The sequence below is a fragment of the Elephas maximus genome, chromosome 3 (genome assembly GCF_024166365.1).
Source record: "Elephas maximus indicus isolate mEleMax1 chromosome 3, mEleMax1 primary haplotype, whole genome shotgun sequence".
In the NCBI taxonomy this organism is placed as follows: Eukaryota; Metazoa; Chordata; class Mammalia; order Proboscidea; family Elephantidae; genus Elephas; species Elephas maximus.
Window position 1 is genome coordinate 213,095,949 of NC_064821.1, and position 22,245 is coordinate 213,118,193.

General features: G+C 39.4%; 1 protein-coding gene across 1 annotated transcript in view; it reads right to left on the reverse strand.

The window, feature by feature from the left end:
• Positions 1-22,245, reverse strand: part of GORAB (golgin, RAB6 interacting) — a 31,564-nt gene that overhangs the window by 3,832 nt on the left and 5,487 nt on the right. Inside the window, exons 2-4 of the mRNA XM_049881255.1 lie at positions 15,114-15,471; positions 12,358-12,459; positions 9,972-10,112 (exon numbers count right to left, since the gene is read on the reverse strand). Coding sequence (XP_049737212.1) covers positions 9,972-10,112; positions 12,358-12,459; positions 15,114-15,471 — 601 coding nt within the window. The remainder of the gene's footprint in view (positions 1-9,971; positions 10,113-12,357; positions 12,460-15,113; positions 15,472-22,245) is intronic.

The window sequence follows — 22,245 nt, forward strand, 5'->3', positions numbered from 1 at the left end:
CTGCAGGACACGTTTAGTCAGGGTTCCCCAGCCTCGGCACTACTGACACTCTGGCCATGTAATTCTTTGTTGTGAGGCGCTGTCCTGAGCAGTGGAGGAACCTCAGCAGCCTCTACCCACCAGCTGCCTGTAGCTCCCACCAGTTTAACGACCAAAATGTCTGCAGACATTGACAAGTGTCTCCTGGGGGCAGATCAGTTCCAGCTGAGTGCCCCTGGGAGAAGTTGTTCTCCCATCCTTGCTCTGTCTACTCTGCAACAGCCTACTATTAGGCTTTTTGTTAGGAATTTTAATGTGTTTACATGCATACAAATTCCACAGAAAGGAAGCTTGCTGGAGCCTTACGTGAAGCTGGGTAATTCTACTGGACAAGTTACCTTACTGACCACCTTTTCTCTTTTGCACCAGGTGGGTACACAGCAGAAAAGTTATCAGAGTTTGTTGGTATAATGTCTTTGCTTTTTCCATATCATTTGCTGCTTTTCTTTTCACCAAGAAGCTGATCCTCACTTTCCAAATTGTTCTTCCATTTCATTCCCACCAACTGCTGTGCCCGCCATGTTGTCTTATCTGTTCCCCAGCCCAGTGCCATCTTTTCTGTTACAACTGCCTAAATCAGCTCAATGCAGGAAGCAGTTGCCAGCATAAAATTTTAACGAAAGAGAAACAGGCAATTCTCCTAAGGTCAGATTCTCTGTCTGAGAATTAAGTAAACAGTGGAAAAATAAAAGGCTCTGAGTTTAGAGATTGCTGGATTTAAAACCTGCCTTGGCCATTTACTACGTACACACCTGTTTTGGCCAAGGCCTTTTGGATGCAAAGAACAGACACCTGGTCAAACTAGCCCAGGTAAAAGGTGGGTTTTATTGTGGGAAACAAGAGGTAATCTCATGAGCATATCATCAGAATCAAAGGCTATTCTCTTCAATGCTTAGAACCAGAGTTTGTCTCATTTCTGCTTTCCTATCCTACAGCCCAGTATGGCTGCCAGTTGAGGCACTACATCAAATTCCCTCAATCTCTTCGTGTTTCAGTTCCAAAACTCCAGGGGCAGGAACTGGGCTGGCCTGACTCATTTCAGTTTAAACAGAGATCTTAGTGCCAGGCCACGTCATGGACCACTGGAGTCAGTAGCCTGTCTTTACTCTAAGGGTAAAGGTAAGGGTCAGCATCATAAGTACAGGGCACAGCCAGATTCCTGTGCAAGGTGCTGGGGAGGAGGCACACAGTGACTGACGACCCCAGTACAGTGACTCTGGCAGTTACTTCTGCAGAGTCCTGGTTTATCTGTAAATTGATGATGATAATAATAACACTTCACAGAGTGTTAATGATTAAATAACACAAGGAAAGTGTCTAGATCAGTGCCTCATAAAAACCCAGTGCTGTCGAGTCGATTCCGACTCATAGCGACCCTATAGGACGGAGTAGAACTGCCCCCATAGAGTTTCCAAGAAGCACCTGGAGGATTTGAACTGCCAACCCTTTGGTTCGCAGCCGTAGCACTTTAACCACTACGCCACCTGGGTTTCCCAGAGCCTCACAGGCACTCAAGAAACAGAGCTCCCCCTCAGAGCACCAGGGTCAAAAAGGGCTGTTGGTACATCAGTAAACATGTACGTAAAATTATGTAAAATTCAGGGGCCTGGTGTTTAACTCAAAAACTCTTATTTACATAAAGTGGATTTATCATACTGCATTTTTTAAAACTGTCACCTAGTAAATATATGAGAAAACTACCCTTCTAAAAATAATTTCTTGTATTAAAAGAACTGTTCTAAAGATGCTCTGTTGGATACCTGGGTCCCTTATTTCCATGCTTCATTATGTCTACCAATGTTCTTGCATCAGGCGTAACAGCTCTTGCGACACTCTCTACGGGTACAAAGCCTTGTCCCTTGCCAACCCCAAGTCTCCTTTTTCTGCACGTCTATGGCCTCCCCAAGTCAGTGGGTATAGATTCACTGACTATGCTCATGAATAATGAATTGAAATGAACATCCAAAAACAGGTCCCTAGGTTTCCATTATCTTTCACCTGGGATAAATCACTGAAAAATTTGCAATTTGTTTTTTTAAAGTCCTTCTGGCCAGAAACATAAATATATATGCTTGTACAGAGTGATTTATGTTTAAAATACCGATTAGTCTCACAAACTGGTCGACTGTACTTTGAGGAGGCAGTTCTTCCCCAGTCATCTTGAGTGCCTTCCAACCTGGGGTCTCATCTTCCAGCACTATATCAGACAATGTTCCGCTGCTATTCGTAAGGTTTTCACTGGCTAATGCTTTTCAGAAGTAGACCACTGGGTCCTTCTTTCTAGTCTGTCTTAGTCCCCTCAAAGTAGAGTCGACCTTAATGACGTGGATGGAGTAAAGCTTTTGGGACCTTCAGTTGCTGATGTGGCACAACTCAAAATGAGAAGAAACAGCTGCAAACATCCATTAATAATTGGAACCTGGAATGTACAAAGTATGAATCTAGGAAAATTGGAAATAATCACAAATGAAATGGAATGCATAAACATTGATATCCTAGGCATGAGTGAGCTGAAATGGACTGGTACGGGCCATTTTGAATTAGACAAGCACATAGTCTACTATCCGGGGAATGACAACTTGAAGAGGAATGGTGTTGCATTCATTGTCGAAAAGATTATTTCAAGATCTATCCTGAAGTATAGCACTGTCAGTGATAGGATAATATGCACATGCCTACAAGGAAGACCAGTTAATTCAAATTTACCCAGCAACCACCAAGGCCAAAGATGAAGAAATTGAAGATTTTTATCAGCTGCTGCAGTCTGAAATGGATAGAACATGCAATCAGGATGCATTGGTAATTACTGGTGATTGGAATACACAAGGTGGAAATAAAGAAGAAGGGTCGGTAGTTGGAAAATATGGCCTTGGTGATAGAAACAACGGCAAACACTGAATGACAGAATTTTGTAAGACCAACTTCTTCATCACAAATACCTTCTTCTTTCACCAACATAAACGGCGACTATACACATGGACCTCACCAGAGGAAACGCACAGCAGTCAAACTGACTACATCTGTGGAAAGAGAATGGAAAAGCTCAATATCATCAGTCAGAACAAGGCCAGGGGCCGACTGTGCAACTGACCATCAGTTGCTCATATGCAAGTTCAAGCTGAAACTGAAGAAAATCAGAGCAAGTCCACGAGAGCCAAAATATGACCTTGAGTATATCCCACCTGAATTTAGAGACCATCTCAGGAATAGATTTGACACATTGAACACTAGTGACCAAAAAGCAGACGAGTTGTGGAATGACATCAAGGACATCATACATGAAGAATGTAAGAGATTATTGAAAAGATAGGAAAGAAAGAAAAGACCAAGATAGATGTCAGAGGAGACTCTGAAACTTGCTCACGAACATCACGCAGCTAAAGCAAAAGGAAGAAAATGATGAAGTAAAAGAACCGAAGATTTCAAATGGCGGCTCAAGAAGACAAAGTAAAGTATTATAATGACATGTGCAAAGAGCTGGAGATAGAAAACCAAAAGGGAAGAACACACCTGGCGTTTCTCAAACTTAAAGAACTGAGGAAAAAATGCAAGCCTTGAGTTGCAGTAGTGAAGGAGAAGCATCAAAAAAAGATGGAAGGAATACACAGAGTCGTTATACCAAAAAGAATTAGTCCATATTCAACCATTTCAAGAGATGGCATATGATCAGGAACCGATGGCACTGAGGAAGAAGTCCAAGCTGCTCTGAAGGCATTGGCGAAAAACAAGGCTCCAGGAATTGAGGGAATATCAATTGAGATGTTTCAACAAACAGATGCAGCGCTGGAAGTGCTCATTCATCTACGCCAAGAAATATGGAAGACAGCTTCCTGGCCAACTGACTGGAAGAGATCCATACTTATGCCTATTCCCAAGAAACGTGATCCAATTAAATGTGGAAATTACAGAACAATATCACTAATATCACACGCAAGCAAAATTTTGCTGAAGATCATTCAAAAATGGCTGCAGCAGTATATTGACAGGGAACTGCCAGAAATTCAGGCTGGTTTCAGAAGAGGACATGGAACCAGGGATATCATTGCTGATGTCAGATGGATCCTGGCTGACAGTAAAGGATACCAGAAGGATGTTTACCTCTGTTTTATTGACTATGCAAAGGCATTCGACTGTGTCGATCGTAACAAATTATGGATAACACTGTGAATGGGAATTCCAGAACACTTAATTGTGCTCATGAGGAACCTTTACATAGATCAAGAGGCAGTTGTTCGGACAGAACAAGGGGATACTGATTGGTTTAAAGTCAGGAAAGGTGTGTGTCAGGGTTGTATTCTTTCACCGTACCTATTTAATCTGTATGCTGAACAAATAATCCCAGAAGCTGTACTACGTGAAGAACGGGGCATCAGGATTGGAGGAAGACTCATTAACAACCTGCGTTATGCAGATGACACAACCTTGCTTGCTGAAAATGAAGAGGACTTGAAGCACTTACTAATGAAGATCAAAGACCACAGCCTTCGGTATGGGTTACACCTCAACATAAAGAAAACAAAAATCCTCACAACTGGAACAATAAGCAACATCATGATAAACGGAGAAACAATCGAAGTTGTCAAGTATTTCATTTTACCTGAATCCACAATCAACAGCCACGGAAGCAGCAGTCAAGAAATCAAATGATACATTGCATGTTGGGTAAATCTGCAGCAAAAGACCTCCTTAAAGTGTTGAAAAGCAAAGATGTCACCTTGAAGACTAAAGTGTGCCTGACCCAGGCCATGGTATTTTCAATCACATCATATGCATGTGAAAGCTGGACAGTGAATAATGAAGACCGAAGAAGAACTGACACCTTTGAATTGTGTTGGCGACGAATATTGAATATACTATGGACTGCCAAAAGAACAAACAAATCTGTCTTGGAAGAAGTACAACCAGAATGCTCCTTAGAAGCAAGGATGGGAAGGCTGCATCTTACAAACTTTGGACATGTCCTCAGGAGGGATGAGTCCCTGGAGAAGGACATCGTGCTTGGCAGAGCACAGGGTCAGCGGAAAAGAGGAAGACCCTCAACGAGGTGGATTGACACAGTGGCTGCAACAATGAGGTCAAGCATAACGATTGTAAGGATGGCTCAGGACCGGACAGTGTTTCGTTCTGTTGTACATGGGGTCGCTGTGAGTCACAACCGACTCAATGGCACCTAACAACAACAACTCACGAACCGCAGCAGCAGTCTGGGGATCAGGTGGGTACTGCTAAGTAAGAGTGTGATGACTTAGTTTGGAACAAAACAGTAAGAGCATTATATACAACAAAGACAAACTGAACTGGAAGTGCAATTCTAGAATTATTTCATTACTTTAAAACGACACTGAATGATGTAATAAGTGTTAAAGAGTTTTAAAAACCATATCTTGGTTTTGGTATCCCTAAAATTAAAAAAAAATCTCAATCCTTAACGCTCAGTACACTGTCAGGTCCCACTGACCTCATTTTCACTTCTGAGTTCCTTTGTGAGATGTTCTAGCTATTTGTAAGAGCTGACATTTCATGACTTTTATACTTTTTCAGAAGTATCCCAAAGAACAAAGAGAGAATTTCGTTACAAAATTAGAATCTAATTCTGTTTTGCCATTTCCGCATGGGCCCAGTGGACCCTTTTGGAGATCTAAGCTACACCACAGAGATCTTATTTTTCCTGTTATCTTCAAACATTTTGCCATTTCATCACTTTAGGAGTTACTTCATCATTATTCATCAGTTCCGCTAGGCTAAAAAATTAAAAGAATAAGAACATAAAGAATGACCAATTATGTAAAAGGGTGTGAAACAAATCATCATCTTTCAGTTTCCTTACTGTGTGTACGATGCACTGTATCATCCTTCGAGAAGATATAAAAGAAGACCTGAGACACCAACTTTATAATCTGCTCTTAAGCTTTCATTGAACACAGTTGCAAATTCATGTTTTTTCAGTTTCTCCTAATAATGGCAAAGACAAGAAAACTGACAGAGAAAGACATTTTGCACTTATTAGACAAACCAAAAGAATGCTGTGGGCAGACGAAAAAGTAGACCTCCAAATATATATTTAGTTTCTAATCCCCAGGGTTGCTATGAGTTGGAATTGACTCAACAGCAACGAGTTTAGTGCTGGTGCTGTAGCATAGCTGGTTAACGTGCCTGTCTAGTAAACAGGAGATCCCTGGTTCGAATCTCAGTGGTGCCTTTATTCAGTTGTGAGGGAATCTTCCATTTGGAGCCCTGGTGGCGCAGTGGTTAAGAGCTACGGCTGCTAATCAGAAGGCTGGCAGTTCAAATCCACCACCTGCTCTTTGGAAACCTTATGGGGAAGTTCTACTCTGTCCTGTAGGAACACTATGAGTCAGAATCAGCTCAAGGGCAACAGATTTGGTGGTTTTTTTTTTTTTAATCCCCAGAAGCTGTGAATATTACCTTACATGGCAAACGATGCAGTTAAATTAAAGATCTTGAAAGGAGGAGGTTATCGTGGGTTGTCCCGTAGGCCTGAAATGCAAGCACATGCACTCTTCTCTCTTTTATGAGACAGGGAGTGATGCGGCCACACACACAAGCCAAGAACACCCAGAAGCTGGTAGAGGCCACGGATTCTCCCACAGAGGCTCCAGAGGGTGCAGCCCTGCCTGCACCTTGATTTAGGACTTGTGGTCTTCAGAACTGTGAGAGAATAAGTTCCTGTTGTCTTAAGTCACCCATTTTGGTACTTTGTTACAGCAGCCCCAGGAAAGGAACACAAATGCGGAGGCCGGCACTTGGGACTCCAGACGGTGGAATCGGTCACGTAAGTGAAGTACCAGATTATCAGTCCTCAGAAAAAGATAGCCTAGATGAATTTTCTCAAACTCAAGAATCGATGAGTGAAAAATATATTTGTAAGGATAAAAACAAATATGGTATTCTCATCCCGTTAACCATTCCAACAGGAAGAACTTAATTACACAATGTCTTATAAGAACTTGGACTGTCTCTGGGCTGTCAAAGGGGTGGGGCAAGTACTCTTCCAACTTTTTGTTTGTGGGTCAAAATTACTTCATACTAAAAGATGTTTCTTATGCTTAAATTTTTATTAAAATTCCAAATAAAGTTGTTTTTCCACAACTGTGTTTATCCTCACTTCTATATTCATAAAATGACATATATAAACAAGGGGGAGGGCTATTAAATCTACATGGAAAAGGGTGGTAATTCTTCTTCCGGGTATGACCAAGCTTCAGTCAAGATGACTCCAACTCGAGGTGACCCCATGGGTGTCAGAGTAGAACTAGGTTTTATAAGGTTCTTAGTGGATGACTTTCCAGAAGCAAATTGCCAGGCCTTTCTTCCTAGGTGCCACTCAGTGGACTCAAACCTCCAACCTTTTGGTTAGCAGGCAAATACATTAATCGTTTAAAGGTTAGAGCCTAGAAACCCTATGGAGAAGTTCTACTCTGTGACAAGGGGGTGCTATGAGTTGAAATCGACTCGATGGCACCTAATAATGTTAACCATTTGCACCACCCAGGGATCCTAGTATTCCTGGTATACTGAGGGTTAAAAATATATATATTCTACATGCAGCTACTCCCAATTTTACAAGCTGGTCTGCACAGCATATGGTGGCACTGTAATCACAGCTGTGAAAACCAAAGGCAGCAACTTTCTCACGCTGGCACGATCAGGGTGCTGGTCTCCCCAGAGATGTCCACGCGGACACTGCTCTACAGCGACGGTTTAAAGTCACTTCTGGACTATTCACTAACCAAGAACCTTCTGTGGATACAGCACCGTACCAGGCACTATAAGCAAAAAACCAAACCCGCTGCCGTCAAGTCAATTCTGACTCACGGCGACCCGATGTGTTACAGAGCAGAACTCCTCCACAGGGTTTTCTTTGCTGTAATCTTTACGGAGGGAGATCGTCAGGACTTCCTCCTGTGGTGCCACTGGGTGGGTGTGAACCATCAATCTTTAGGTCAGTAGTTGGGCACAAGCCATTTGTGCCACCTAGGGACCACCAGGCACTCTACAACTAAGATAATAATTTTTATTAAAATAAAAAAAAAAAAAAAATCAAGTAAATCTCTCACAGAAACTGACTGCCCTGGGGATAACCTTTCACTAGAAATCTGGACACAGTATTAATTTACCAATTCATATTTTCTCGGTAACCACAGATGGAAATTTAGGAAATGTGCTTTTAATCTTACCATGAACAAGAAGACACAGCCCCGGTTCTAGCTGTCTTTGTCTCTGGCTTCTCTCTGACTTAACACAAGCCTTAGGCTTCTAAAGACAGCCGCGGGAGCAACACCCACTTACATATAACAACATCAGTGTCAGGACCAAGAGAAATGCCATCTTTAGCTCATTAAGGAACATCAACTACATAGAAGTTTATTATGAATATTTATGTACTATGGGATGTTTTCTTCTATAACTAGTAATCCCATCTTTTCAGTGGTACTCTGAAGGCTAAAACATTCACATTCGTTAAAAAATATTCTATATGCAAAGGCAACCCTCTCCAGCCTACACCAGGACAGATTTAAAACATAAACAGATCGTTTTTCAGTTGAGGCTCCCAGCACTGTGCCTTACGATCTGAAATATTTATATAAAGAACTACGGGGGCATAAAAATGCTCCTCTGTCAAGCTTCTGTTACAGAGAACAAAATGTGCTAAAAATGAAGGCTGAATTTACTCATAACAAAAGCTTGCTCACCTTTTTAATGATCGTATTAATAGAAATCTGGAACCTCTAGTCATCAGCTACTGATGGCATTAATTTAGTAAGTTAATTAATAAAGGCAACCCATTAAGTTTAGTAGCATACGGTCAAACAACAATTACAAAAATCACAAGGACAGCCACGACCCTCCTTCTTAAACACCAGACAGTGAACTGAAAACCACACTCAAGCATTTCCGCTTTATTAAATTGTTATATAAACATTCTGATGCTGTGGTTTACCCTGGGCTAATGAGGCATTCTGATGGATTTCTAGTGTAACAGGGAAAGATGCAAAACTGAGTCATTAACACAGCACTCCCCTGTGAAAAAAGACAAACCAGGATGATTAAAGCAATGTTGAAAGGGCTGAAAACCCTGAAATTGGACTTCATTTTTTGCCCTTTTATCTGTTTGCAAAGTCCATGTAATTCTTTACATGTGTTAGTTCATTTTTAAATTATTTCTTGATGGCTTTTTTCTCTTTAAAAAAATGCCAGTGGTTGAAAACAAAAAAATACACATCAAACCAATTTCTATTATATATATATAGAAAAGGAGATAACAAGTGCATAACATAGCGTACCATAGAAGTATATAACAGAAAAGAAAACAATGAGAAAAAGTTTCAAGTTTCCAAGATGGAGTCATATTTTCCTTAAAATACTCATAAATTTTATATAAAATAAACTAGATCATGTTTCTTTGATGAAACTAAAATGAGAACTAGGCTTCCATCCCATAATGATCATCTCAATCAAAACTTCTTAATGGAAGGGAAAAGCTTAGGGTAAAATTAATAGTTTTAATATTGGTTCTGAGATGTAACAATTACGTGTTTTGGGGCAAGTCACTCAGATATTGTCATTTATTTAAGAAATAATTACTGAGAGTCTGCTAGCCTGAAAGATTAATAAAACCAGAGTCCCAAACATTAAATAGCTGATGGTTTAACAGGGAAGACTAAAATGTGAGTAAATAACGTAAGAAATGGTTTCAGGGGCACATAACAAGGGAAGCTGTTAGAACAGGGTTAAGGAAGTCTTCACAGGAGAGGACGCACTTGAATTAGCACAAAAGAGAAATAAATACAGCACCTAACAGGGCTGCTTCGAAGCTTAAATGACGACACACATAAAAGTGCCTCACCTGGCTAGTAACGGAAATTAATTAAACTGTACTCCCTGATCAGAGTTCAGTTTCCCCAACTTACCGGGCATATGAATAGTCTAGGCTGGCCTGATCGATCCGGTTCCTGAGAATTCCAATGTCAGTGGACACCATGTCATCTAAAGCTTGTAACTCCTTCTGGATCCGCTTCAATTTCATGGTCTCTGCTTGAGTTCTTTTAGATCTAGAAAATCAGGAAAATGAGTGGAAAAATAAAAAACTTTTTAAACAGTGTACCCATACATGATTTAAGGGAAAAAAGATGCAAGATACTATATATAGAGAATGAGACAGAGAAAGTGAGTGAGTACATATGGTTATAATTTAAGATTTAAAAATTAAAAAAAAAAAAAAAAATGCAGGGTAACATTTTGATACATCTCTCAGAGACTGCATTTGAGATTTTTTTCCTTATTTTTCCAAGTTTTCTATTAGTGTATATTATTTGCATACATAAAGGAGAAAATAAGGTAAAAAAAAAAAAAAAATCCTAGTAAACAGTTCACATGTGAGTCTGTATCATTCAGTAAGGAGAGGAAGTACTAAAAAAGTACATCTGCATTCCCGTTTCTTCAGAACATCCAACACAGCCTTCCAAATTTCTAGCTTTCAATCCTTCTTCCTGCTAAGCCCATTTTCGCTTGTCTGATACTTAGGAGACGCTGAGAACAGATGCCTACATTAATGAACACCATTTCTTTACATTTGAAAATACGTATTTGGTTTTTACTTTCTTAGGACTTATTTCTCCAAACTTTTATTGTTTGATTCTTGTCCTCTAGACAAAACTGCAGGTCTTCAAAATTATTCATGGGGCTCCACTTTTTTTTTTCCTTGCTTAAAGGCACATCCCACCTCATTCTCTCAGTCTCCTCGCCACCCTCTAAGTACGATACATACTTAAGAAACAGAACAAGCAAATACAAAAGCAAACCTTTAATCATGATTTCACTCATTTCAAAATTTCATACACATTTTTGAGGGGAAAGAAACCCCCCTCATAAAACTACTATATTGCAACTTAAGAAAGAATGTTGTCCCTTTATGGTACTCAAAAATTATGGGATGACACAACCCAGTCATGTCTGCTAACTCTGTTCTGCCTGGTCACGAAATGCCCAAGGTCATCCTCTTGATTTCTACCCCACTACGCAGTTACTTTTGCTTTCTGCCTACAAGAGTTCATTTGCCAGTATAATTCTTTTACTTCAAGTACTTCGCTGCCTGTATTTCTGCCCATATTAGTGGTTTCTATCTCAAAAGCATCTAGGGAAGAGTGAGTGCTGTCCCTGTACAGTTCTTTATAAAATGCCCAATAAACAGCTTCTCTCCTTCTTCCAAACTGAGGGTACTAAAATACTTTTCAATATGTGATCACTTGTAGAAAAAAAAGTGGGCACTACTTTTTTGTGTCTTGTCCTTTTGTTAAGACATAGAAGTTCAGCAAGTTGTATATTTCCTACGCTTCATGAAAGATCAAGGGGCACCAGGGGGAGGGAAAAAAAAATCATTTTCAAATACATGCACCCCTCTGGAAAATAAAATTCCAAATAACTCTTACAGCCATCTGTCTCTCTCAGCACCCCTCCAACTTCTCTAGAAATGCACCCCAGCCTCCCAATCAATAATAGTTTTGCCAGATTTTTCCAGAGATCTGAAAAAAAAAAAATGCCATGGAGTGCTCACATTTAATTCTCACTATTCTTAGTCACTGCCTTGTTGACTAAACTTGATTTCCTCAGGCTCCAGCAGATTAGACTACAAACTAAAAACACAGAAAGTGGATGGGCGATGGGAAGAGTGGCCTGAACAGAGTGCTGCTGTTCAAGGTGGGCACAATGGCAGTGAAGAAGTCAAGGAGAAAAGACCACTGATAGACACTGCAATGTGCGAGAAAACTGATCTCACACAGTACCTGATAGTGCTCACAATGGTGACCTTGAGCCATCAACAAAAGGTGCACAGTAAATTATCTAAGAAAACGTCATAGGAAACACAATTAAGATTTGTGGGGGTATAAGTCACTTGTGTGGAATGCCTTATTATGCCACGTGCCAGATGATTAAGGACTCCCGACGTCAAAATTAAAACCTGCATTTGTTGCTAACTTAACACACACCGACGGCTACTTACCCCTTCCCTTACGAATGTGTAGATGATTAAAACTGAAAACACTGGTGCTGGTCCTGAATTTTCAATTGTATCTACATTCATGAATTCAATATGACCTATGCTGAAAAAGTCCTCCTTAATAAGTTAAGACAACCAGAACTTAGTATCATTTATAAAGCATAAAAAACTTGTTTAATTAGCCTTAAATGGTTGGAGAGAAAATAACTGTTTACTAGAGAAGACACAGGAAAATAAACATAAAGCATGACCAACTGACTTCAGGCTACAAACAACCTCCTCTGGTTCACGTGCCTCACCTTTCTGCAATAGCTTTGGCCAAAAGAGCTTTCTTACGTTTATTTTTCTCTTCCATTAACCGTTGTTCTCGTTGGAGGACTTCCCAACGAGATTTTTCTTGCCTAGGGAGCAAAAAAAAGTATAAAAGTGAGTTATGACAGAGACTGCTACTCCATCTCATACCTTACCAGTCTCAGTTCCCTAAGTATAAAATTTAATCATCCAGATTATGTATATTTTCTTTCAAAAGTCCTCTTTAAAGCAACCCATCTGCAGCTCGTTATTTTATTCTAATAGGAACAAAGACCATGATCTGAAGTAAAGGAGGCTTACATAAATTGGCCCTTTGAAATCCATTATATGTATATAATCTAGGAACCCACAACTGGAAGCCAGAGTACTGCAGCTCTTTTTAGGAGTACAAAGAAACCTGTGTAAGTTAATCAGGTATTATATGCTAAATGGAGATCAAAATATATTGGTCTGTAGCTGATGTCATCTGTTATATTCTTATGTTTTATAGTTTTCTATAAGGAAAGTCTCTACCACCTTAACATCTTTAAGACAATAACCAATGTTTATTTCACATATTTCCCTTCAATTTGCTCATTTCTTTCCAACTCTTCAACACTTCTAAACAGAGTGAAACACTATTAACTAAGACTTGAAAGAATTCTGGGCTAAAGAAAAACCTCGAAGACCTAACTAAAAACATGAATTAGCACCCAATCTGTTCAACTCCGAAAGCATATTAAAATTTCTCATAAATACTGAACTTGATGTCAACTTGAATTAAACAAGGTAACAGCAAAGCTGTCTACTCCTACTACTGTCACTTCTTACAGTCATTATATCCAAGATCTTTCTTTATCCCCACACTTAGTTACGACTTTCAGAGCTGTCCCTTTCTCACCATTCCCACAGCTTCCACTTCAGTGCTGGCACTGGCCACCTCTCACATACACTACCACAGGCAGGCTTCTCACCTCAGTCTCATCTCCATCAGCACTCTATCCCCAATGGTCTTAGTGTTGACACCTGGGTTTCTATAACCATTATTTTGATCTGGACATGTCTCCCTCAGAGGCCTTGGTGATATCCTGCTTTATCAGGAAACTGGCTAGGCAGGCAGTTAGGGGTCGAAGGCCTACTTTTCTTGCTTAATTCTTGACTATTCTCTGGTCGTTTGCCTCTTCCAGAGAAGTCAGATAACATCTCTGAGCTTCTCTAAGAGATATAGCTTCCCTTTCCCTGTCTTAAAACCTCATAATTTCCCCTTTCCATAAAAGTTCCTCAGATTACATGTCTATTATGAAAAATTTCCCAAGTACCTAAAAAGAGAATAATTTTCTAAAGACATTCCATCTAAATTATTCAGCTCAGTTTAAACTCACCTACCACCTGTCTTAGATGATTGCTGGTAAACCAGCCTTAAAAGTACTTACATCTATTTATACATACTTATACAATTTTCGTTTCACAGTGCATAGGACTTTATTATCTCCTGTCAAAATGATTTCTTATGTGTAAACCCCTTGCGGGAAGGGAAAAATTTAAACTCATAGTGCAGATCTGGGTCAGCAGAGATTAAAAAAATATTTAAGAGATTAAAAAAATACTTTGAAAAAGACTCAAGAAATAGAAAACAGAAACAAATGCCATCCTTTCTCCCTAATGAGTGATAAATCTGGTGGAAACAAAGAAATGAGCAGATATTACAACATATATTCTAAAACAAAAAAATTCTGATTATAAGAATTCACAAGTCACAGAATGGTAAATTCCACAAGAATATACCTAAATTATGTAGGTAAGCGGTTTCTACTACAAACACAAAATTAAATAGACACCCACTCCTCACTTATCGACACCATTAAGTTCCAAAGACCAGGTCATTATGTAAAAATCGGCATTATGCAAAAACAGAAGATGACATCAGATCACAAAATGGAAAATGACTACATCATTACATAACCATCAAATCAGATTACGTAACTGCTGAACCACTGAGAATCACGGTCCAGCCGAGTTGACACATAACTTCAGCCATCACAGCCAGCGTTAATCTTGACTCAGCATTCATTACTGCCATACGTCAGTAATGCACAAAAATAGCTGGATAGATTTTTTACTACCATCGTAAATGTGAAATGTCGGATAAAGAGGTCAGCTACCTTGTTATCCAACATTTTGTATTTACGATAGTAAAACAAATCTACTATCCAAACTATTTTGTGCGTTACCGATGTACGTCTGGCAGAAACAAACGCCGAGGTGCTGGGCAAGAGTAAAGCTGGCTGTGATGGTTATGTGACAGCTTGGTTGGGCCATGATTCTCAGTGGTTTGGCCATTGTGTAATGATGTAATTTAGCTGTTACATAATGATGTAGTGATTCTCTGCTGTGGTCACTAATCCTCCATTTTCTCATAACCCCAATTTTCATAGAATGACCTGTGTTGATAAATGAAGAGTGGGCATACTAGCTCTGGAAGATAACATCTTCTCTGAATCCCAGAGACCTCATCTGTAAAGTGAAAATAATTAACATCCATCGCAAAGCTGTTGTGAAGTCTACATGACATAATAACATAAACAATGCCCGGCACGTAATACATTTAGGTGGTAGTTATCTTTCAACAGTTTATTTTTCAGATTTCTAGGTTTCAATATAAAATGCAGGAAATGTTAAAACCTGTATTTCCTCAAAGCCCAACAGAAAAAAAAAAAAAAGGTTAAATGCGAGGAAAATCTCATGGATGTACAGACTTACTAACAATTCCATTTTCTTTTTCTCCAATTTGCAATCTGGCTTTGGAGGTGGAACCTCGACTTTCTTATTGAGGTTTACATCATGAGAATTCTCGAGCCCCACTTCCCTTGACTGACTTTCAGTACCCTGTTGCTTTTCATCACCAATAGGGGAGGTGCGCGCCACAGAAGGAGCAGGAAGAGAAGAACATGGTTTTTGAGTATTAAATCTCTGTTTCGGAACGGAAAGCAGCTGTTCTAGAGGTAATGAGGTTGATCCATCTTGAAGTCCAAGTTTTTGGCTTTGCTCTTGAAGGGCTTTTTCTCGCAGAAGTTGTTGTCGACTTTTGTTCATGGGCCGACGCCGCTGTGGTTCAAATGGATCTACGTAAAGAGAAAGTGGGAAAAATTCCTTTGTGTGAGCAATAAAACATAACTCCTCTAAGAAAATATTAAGCATTAACATTAAACTTTGGAAAGAAACAATTCTAGAAGTTGGTTCTTTTGTTGTTTTTCCCTTCTCTATCTTGAACACCCAGAGAAAAACACCCCTCTTCCTACAGTTTCAACAGTTCTCAGTTCATACTGTTAACATTTAATAAAAACTGCTCCATGTCTCAATTTACTGTCATAGGAAGTCAATCTGTCTGAATGTGTTAGGCCTTAGGACACAAAGCAAGGTTTCTGTTTTAATTTGACAGCTGCTAAAAGAATCAGCAAATTCTGACAAAATAAGGTAATTAAACTTCCTGAATGCCTTAAATTTATGATTCTGCCTGCTCTCCTAAAACAAAATGCTGGTTGAATTTTCAAATGGGCTCCCCCTCTCTTAAATTTTAACAGATTTTAGAGCAATTTGATAAGTACGTAGACACTATCCATACAAAATATAATTGAATGAAGTTATATTTCCAGGAATGCTGGTTAATCCTCAATCTTTTTTATGTTCCAGAACAAGGCTGTATTCTCCCAAAGTCTAGTCAGCCTGTAATTAATGTATGTAAACTAATTTTAACAGTAGACTTAAGCAATAAAAATCCATGGCCTTCGAGTAGATTCCAGCTCATAGCCACCCTATAGCGCAGAGCAGAAATGCCCTATAGGATTTCCAAGGATAACACATAATTAGACTATGAAATAAGCAGACCTAACATAGCTTGGAAACCCTGGTGGCATAGTGGTTAAGTGCTATTGCTCCTAACCAAAGGGTCGGCAGTTCGAATCCGCCTGGGGCTCCTTGGAAACTCTATGGGGCAGTTCTGCTTTGTCCTATAGGGTCGCCCTGAGTCAGAATCGACTCGATGGCACTGGGTTTAACATAGCTGAATGGCTTCACTTAAAATGACTGGATAAGGTTTTTGCATTCCACTGTTGAGCCAAGAGAAGATCATGTATCAGTTTTGCTTTTTTTACTCTTCTAAGTAAAAACCAGAGTCAGAAAAGGACAACGATAACTATTCCAACGCAGGCTGAATCGAGATTCCTATTGATAGCTACTCAGTGCCATTTATGCCAGTGCAGGCTTTGCTTTGTTTCCACTTCCAACCAACAGCATGTGCTTTATGGACAGGCTTCAGTAGGTTTAAGGTTTTGATGACTCAAAAGCAACGGGGATATAATTATCAAATTCATAGAAACAAATGTACAGTTTCAATCGTTTATTTTCCAATTACCGGCATACTACCAAACTCAATCCATTACTTCTTGGCCATGGCTTATACCTTTATTATATAAATATGATCAAAAATAACCTTTTGGGACTACTGAACGAGGTCAAAATTCACTTCTGGAAGTGTCACAAGACGTGCGTGGTATATGCATGGGCGTGCTATGCCAGAACTTTTTAACATAATCTCATCATTTCCGTGCGTTGTATGTGTGTACATTATTTACATGGGCACACTATTTGCAAAAATACAGTACTCCTGGTTTCTGATCATTATTCACACTATCAGAAAATGTCATAAGAGTCTGCTTACCTCCCAGTTCAACTATTAGCTGAATTATCAATTGTTCCTCTAAAATTCAGTACTGCAGTTTCCATTATACTCTGCATGTCCACAAAGCCTACCTTATTGGCTTGCCTACAACTCAGGGAGGTCTGGCTACAGCAATTAAATGCTCTGACCAGTGGTGCCAGGCCACTTCTGCTCACAACTCACTGGCCAGAACTAGTACATAGTCATAAACAAACACAAAGGGGCTGGGCATATGCCTGGGAAGGAGAGGGAACCAGAATCATTTGACATGCTTCACTAAATAAAAAATAAAATAGTGCTATCGAGTCATTTCCGACTCATAGCTGACCCTATGCAACGCCCCATAGGGTTTCTGAGGAGCACCTGGTGGACTTGAACTGCCAACCATTTGGTTAGCATCCACAGCACTTAGCCGCTACTTTACTAATCACCGTTAGGAAGGAGAGGGAACCAGAAGCACTTGACATGCTTCACTAATCACCGTTAATTTAAAAACGTTGGAAATTTCCAAATTTTTTTTAATTGACTTTTAAAAGATTTGAATCTAATTTAAAGATTGGATAAGTGGCCAAAAAAAGAGAAAGAAAACTAAGAAACACACCAAAAAAAAAAAAAAAGCCACACAAACATGTTGATGGAATTAAGCCAACAGACTACCAGTATGTGATGTCTGGTATGTCCTCTTTTTTTTAAGCCCTGCTCCCCATACCCAAGACAACGATCATTCTGACTCATGAGTTCATCGTTCCCTTGCTTCCCTTTTTTATAAGTTATATCACATCTACAAATGTTTCTTTACAAGTTTTTTTTTTCTTAACTTTATAAAAAGGGCATCATGCTGTATGCAATCACTTTTTAAACGTATTACATTGCCACTCGTACACACGGTGTTCATGTCACTGCAGCCTCTCATTCCGAAGGCTGTGTAACACTGCAGTGTGTGAATAAACCAGAATCTATTCATCTTCTTCCACTGAGGGGCATTCAGGTTAGTATCAGGTTACTGCTATTGTGAATTTTGCTGTTATGTCTCCTCTTGTACATGCGAAAGAATTTCTCTTGGGTATTCATCTAGTAGAACCGGTAGATCATAAAGTATAACTTCAGGAGAAATGTCAAGTTACTTTCCAAAATGCATTCCCTCAAGAAATACGGGATGAGCTGTGGCTGCACCTTCTCTTCAATATATGCTATTACCAGGCTTCTAAATTTGTCAACTCAGTGGGTGTAAAGTGGTATCTCATTGTGCTCTTTATTCGCAATTCTCTACTCATTGATGGTGATGAGCATCTCTTTAAATTCATTTTCTATGAAATTTCTATCCGTGTCTTTTGTTCGTTTTCCTTTTGGGTCGTTTGTGTTTTTCATAAATTAGCAGCAAACAACTAGAAAACACAATTAAGGAGAAGATATTGTTGCAATACCAGAAAAGACACTATAAAGAATTTAAGAATAAATCTCATAAAAGGTTGCTCAAGGCTTCTAGAGGGAAAATTCTAAAACTTTATCAAGAGATATTAAAGAAGACCTAAATAAATGGAGACATACATGATATTAGTGAAAATATAACTTAAAGATTCAGTGCAATTCCAATCAAAATCCCACCCGGGTTTTCCATGAAATCCCAACTGGGTTAAATTATTCAAAATCTTACATGAAAGGATAAAAGTTCAAGGATAGAAAGTAAAGTTGAAGAAGAAGAAAGAAGGGGACTAAGCTACTAGATACCAGGAATCGATATGAAGCTTTAGGACACTATGGTATTGGTACCAAGAACCCAACCCGCTGCCATCGATTCTGACTCATAGCAACCCTAAAAGACGGACTAGAACTGCACCAGAGGATGTCTAAGGGGTGCCTGGTGGATTTAAACTGGCAACTTCTTGGTTAGCAGCCATAGCTCTTAACCACTACACCACCAGGGTTTCCGGTATCGGTACACAACAGACAGAATGATCAACGGAATCAGACAGACACACCAGAAACAGATGAGTACCTATACAGGCGCACCTCATTCTACTGTGTTTTGCAGATACTGCATTTTTCACAAATTGAAGGTCTGTGGCAACCCTACATTGAGCAAGTCTATCGGTGCCATTACTCTAACAGCATGCGCTCACTTCGTGTCTCTGTGTCACATTTTCGTAATTCTCACAATATTTCAAACTTTTTCATTATTATTATATGTTATGGGGATCTGTAATTAGTGACCGTTGATGTTACTATTGTAATTGTTTTGGGGCACCACGAACATGCTCATATAAGACAGTGAACTTAATAAAAGTTGTGTTTGTTCTGACTGCCCCACTAACCAGCAGTTCCCTGTCTCTTTCCCGGTCCTCCCTCTCCTCGGGCCTCTCTATTCCCTGAGACACGACAATACTGAAATTAGGCCAATTAATTACTCTACCACAGCCTCTAAGTGTTCAAGTGAAAGAAGAGTCACACATCTCTCCTTTTAAATCAAAAACAAGAAATGATTATGCTTAGTGAGGAAGACACGTCAAAAGCTGAGATGAGCCAGGCCTCTTGCGCCAGTTAGCCAAGTTGTGAATTCAAAGGAAAAGTTCTTGAAGAAAACTAAAAGTGCTACTCCAGTGAACACATGAATGAGCCTTATTGTGACATGGGGAAAGTTTTAGTGGTCTGGATAGAAGATCAAAGGAGCCATGACATTCCTTTAAGCCAAAGCCTAAACCAGAGCAAGGCCTTAACTCTCTTCAATTCTATGAAGGCTGAGAGAGGTGAGGAAGCTGCAGAAGAAAAGTCTGAAGCTAGGAGAGGTTGGTTCATGAGGTTTAAGAAGCCATCTTCGTATCATAAAAGTGCAAGGTGAAGCAGCAAATGCTGATGTAGAAGCTACGGCAAGTTACCCAGAAGATCTAGCTAAGATAATTGATGAAGGTGGCTACACTAAACAGATTTTCAATGTAGACAAAACAGCCTTATACTGGAAGATGCCATCTAGGGTTTTCATAGCTAGAAAGAAGTCAATGCCTGGTTTCAAAGTTTCAAAGGACAGGCTGACTCTCTTGTCAGGGGCTAATGCAGCTGGTGATTTTAAGTTAAAGCCAATGCTTATTTACCCTTCTGAAAATCCTAAGGCCCTTAGGAATTATGTTAAATCTACCCTGCGTGTACTCTATAAATGGAACAACATAGCCTGGATGACAGCACGTTTGTTTACAACCTGGTTTAGTGAATATTTTAACCCCACTGTTGAGGCTTACTGCTCAGAAAAAAAGACCCGACCCCTTTGAAAATATTACTGTTCACTGACAATGCACCTGGTCACCCTAGAGCTCTGATGGAGATATACAAGGAGATTTAATGTTGTTTTCATGCCTGCTAAAACAACATTCATTCCACAGCCCATCGATCAAGGAGTAATTTCAACTTTCAAGTATTATTATTTAAGAAATATATTTCGTAAGGATATTGCTGCCATAGATAGTGATTCCTTTGATGGATCTGGGCAAAGTAAATTGAAAACCTTCTGGAAAGGATTCACCATTGTAGATGTCATTAAGAACATTCGTGATTCACATGAGATCAAAATACCAACATTAACAGGAGTTGAGAGTAAGTTGATTCCAACCCTCATGGTTGCCTCTGAGTGGAGGAAGTAACTGCAGATGTGGTGGGAACAGCAAGAGAACTAGAATTAGAAGTGGAGCCTGAAGATGTGACTGAATTGCTGCAATCTCATGATAAAACTTTAACAGATGAGGAGTTGCTTCTTACGGCTGAGCAAAGAAAGTGGTTTCTTGAGATGGGATCTATTCTTGGTGAAGATCTGTGAACATTACTGAAATGATAACAAAGGATTTAGAATATTACACAAGCTTAGTTGATAAAACAGCAGTAGGGTTTGAAACAATTGACTCCAATTTTGAAAGAAGTTCTACTGTGGGTAAAATGCTAACAAACAGTGTCACATGCTACAGAGAAATCGTTCATGAAAGGAAGAGTCAATCAATGTGACATACTTCTCCGTTGTCTTATTTTAAGAAATTGCCACAGCCACCCTAACCTTCAGCAACCACCACCCTGACCAGTCAGCAGCCATCAACATCGAGGCAAGACCCTCCACCAGCAAAAAGACTGCGACTTGTTGAAGGCGCAGATGATAGTCTGCATTTTTTTAGCAATAAAACATTTTTTAACTAAGGTATATACACTGTTTTTTAGACATAATGCTATTGTTTACTTAACAGCATAAACAACTTTTATATGCACTGGGAAACAAAAAATTCATGACTCACTTTATTGAGGTGGTCTGGAACTGAACCTACAATATCTCTGAGATACGCCTGTATGAAACATTGGTATATGGCAAAGTAGTATGTCAGATCAAAAGCAAAAGCTGGCATTATTTAATAAATGGATCTGGAAAAAATGGTTATCAGTATGGATCCATCTCTCATACAATATTAAAAACAAGAGAACAGAAAGTTCTCCAAATGGATTAAGGATTTAAATGTCAAATTAACACTTTAAATCTCTTAGATGAAATACACTGCTTTATGTAGTTTTCTGAATCTGTTATATCTTATATAATAAAAACGATTTTTAAAAATTCTTAATAGAAAATAAAAATGAATTATCTTTTAGACCTTATTGCAGAAGACTAATTTCTTAAGATAACAGAAATGTTGACTATATAAAAAATGACAAATTTGACTATAATAATTTGTTGATCTGAAAGATAAAGTTAAATGACAAGTTACAAACTAGAAGTATATGGTATCTACCTGCCTTCTTTGAGGCCAACTTTAAATATCCTCTCTGACACCAACTGCAAATGCAGCTGTCCTTCTTCTGACCCTAACCACAGGAGCTAGGTCAAATCTCACAAGTTAAAAGGCACATTCCTCCTGACTGCCAAGTCTGCCTAAAACTTCAGACACCAGTTGCAAGCTCAGGGTTCCCCATGACACCCTCCTTTCTGACCTTCTGGCTAAAACTTCAGGGGGCTCTCACTATCCCCTCAGGTTCAAAGATCCACTAGAATGACTCACAGAACTCAGAAGAGCACTAAACTCACTATTACAGTTTTATTACAGCAACAAGGATACAAATGAAGAGACACACAGGGCGAGGTCTGGGAGGGTCCCCAAATACAAGTTTCCATGCCTCAGAGGACATGTTACCCTCTCATGTATTGATGTCTATCACC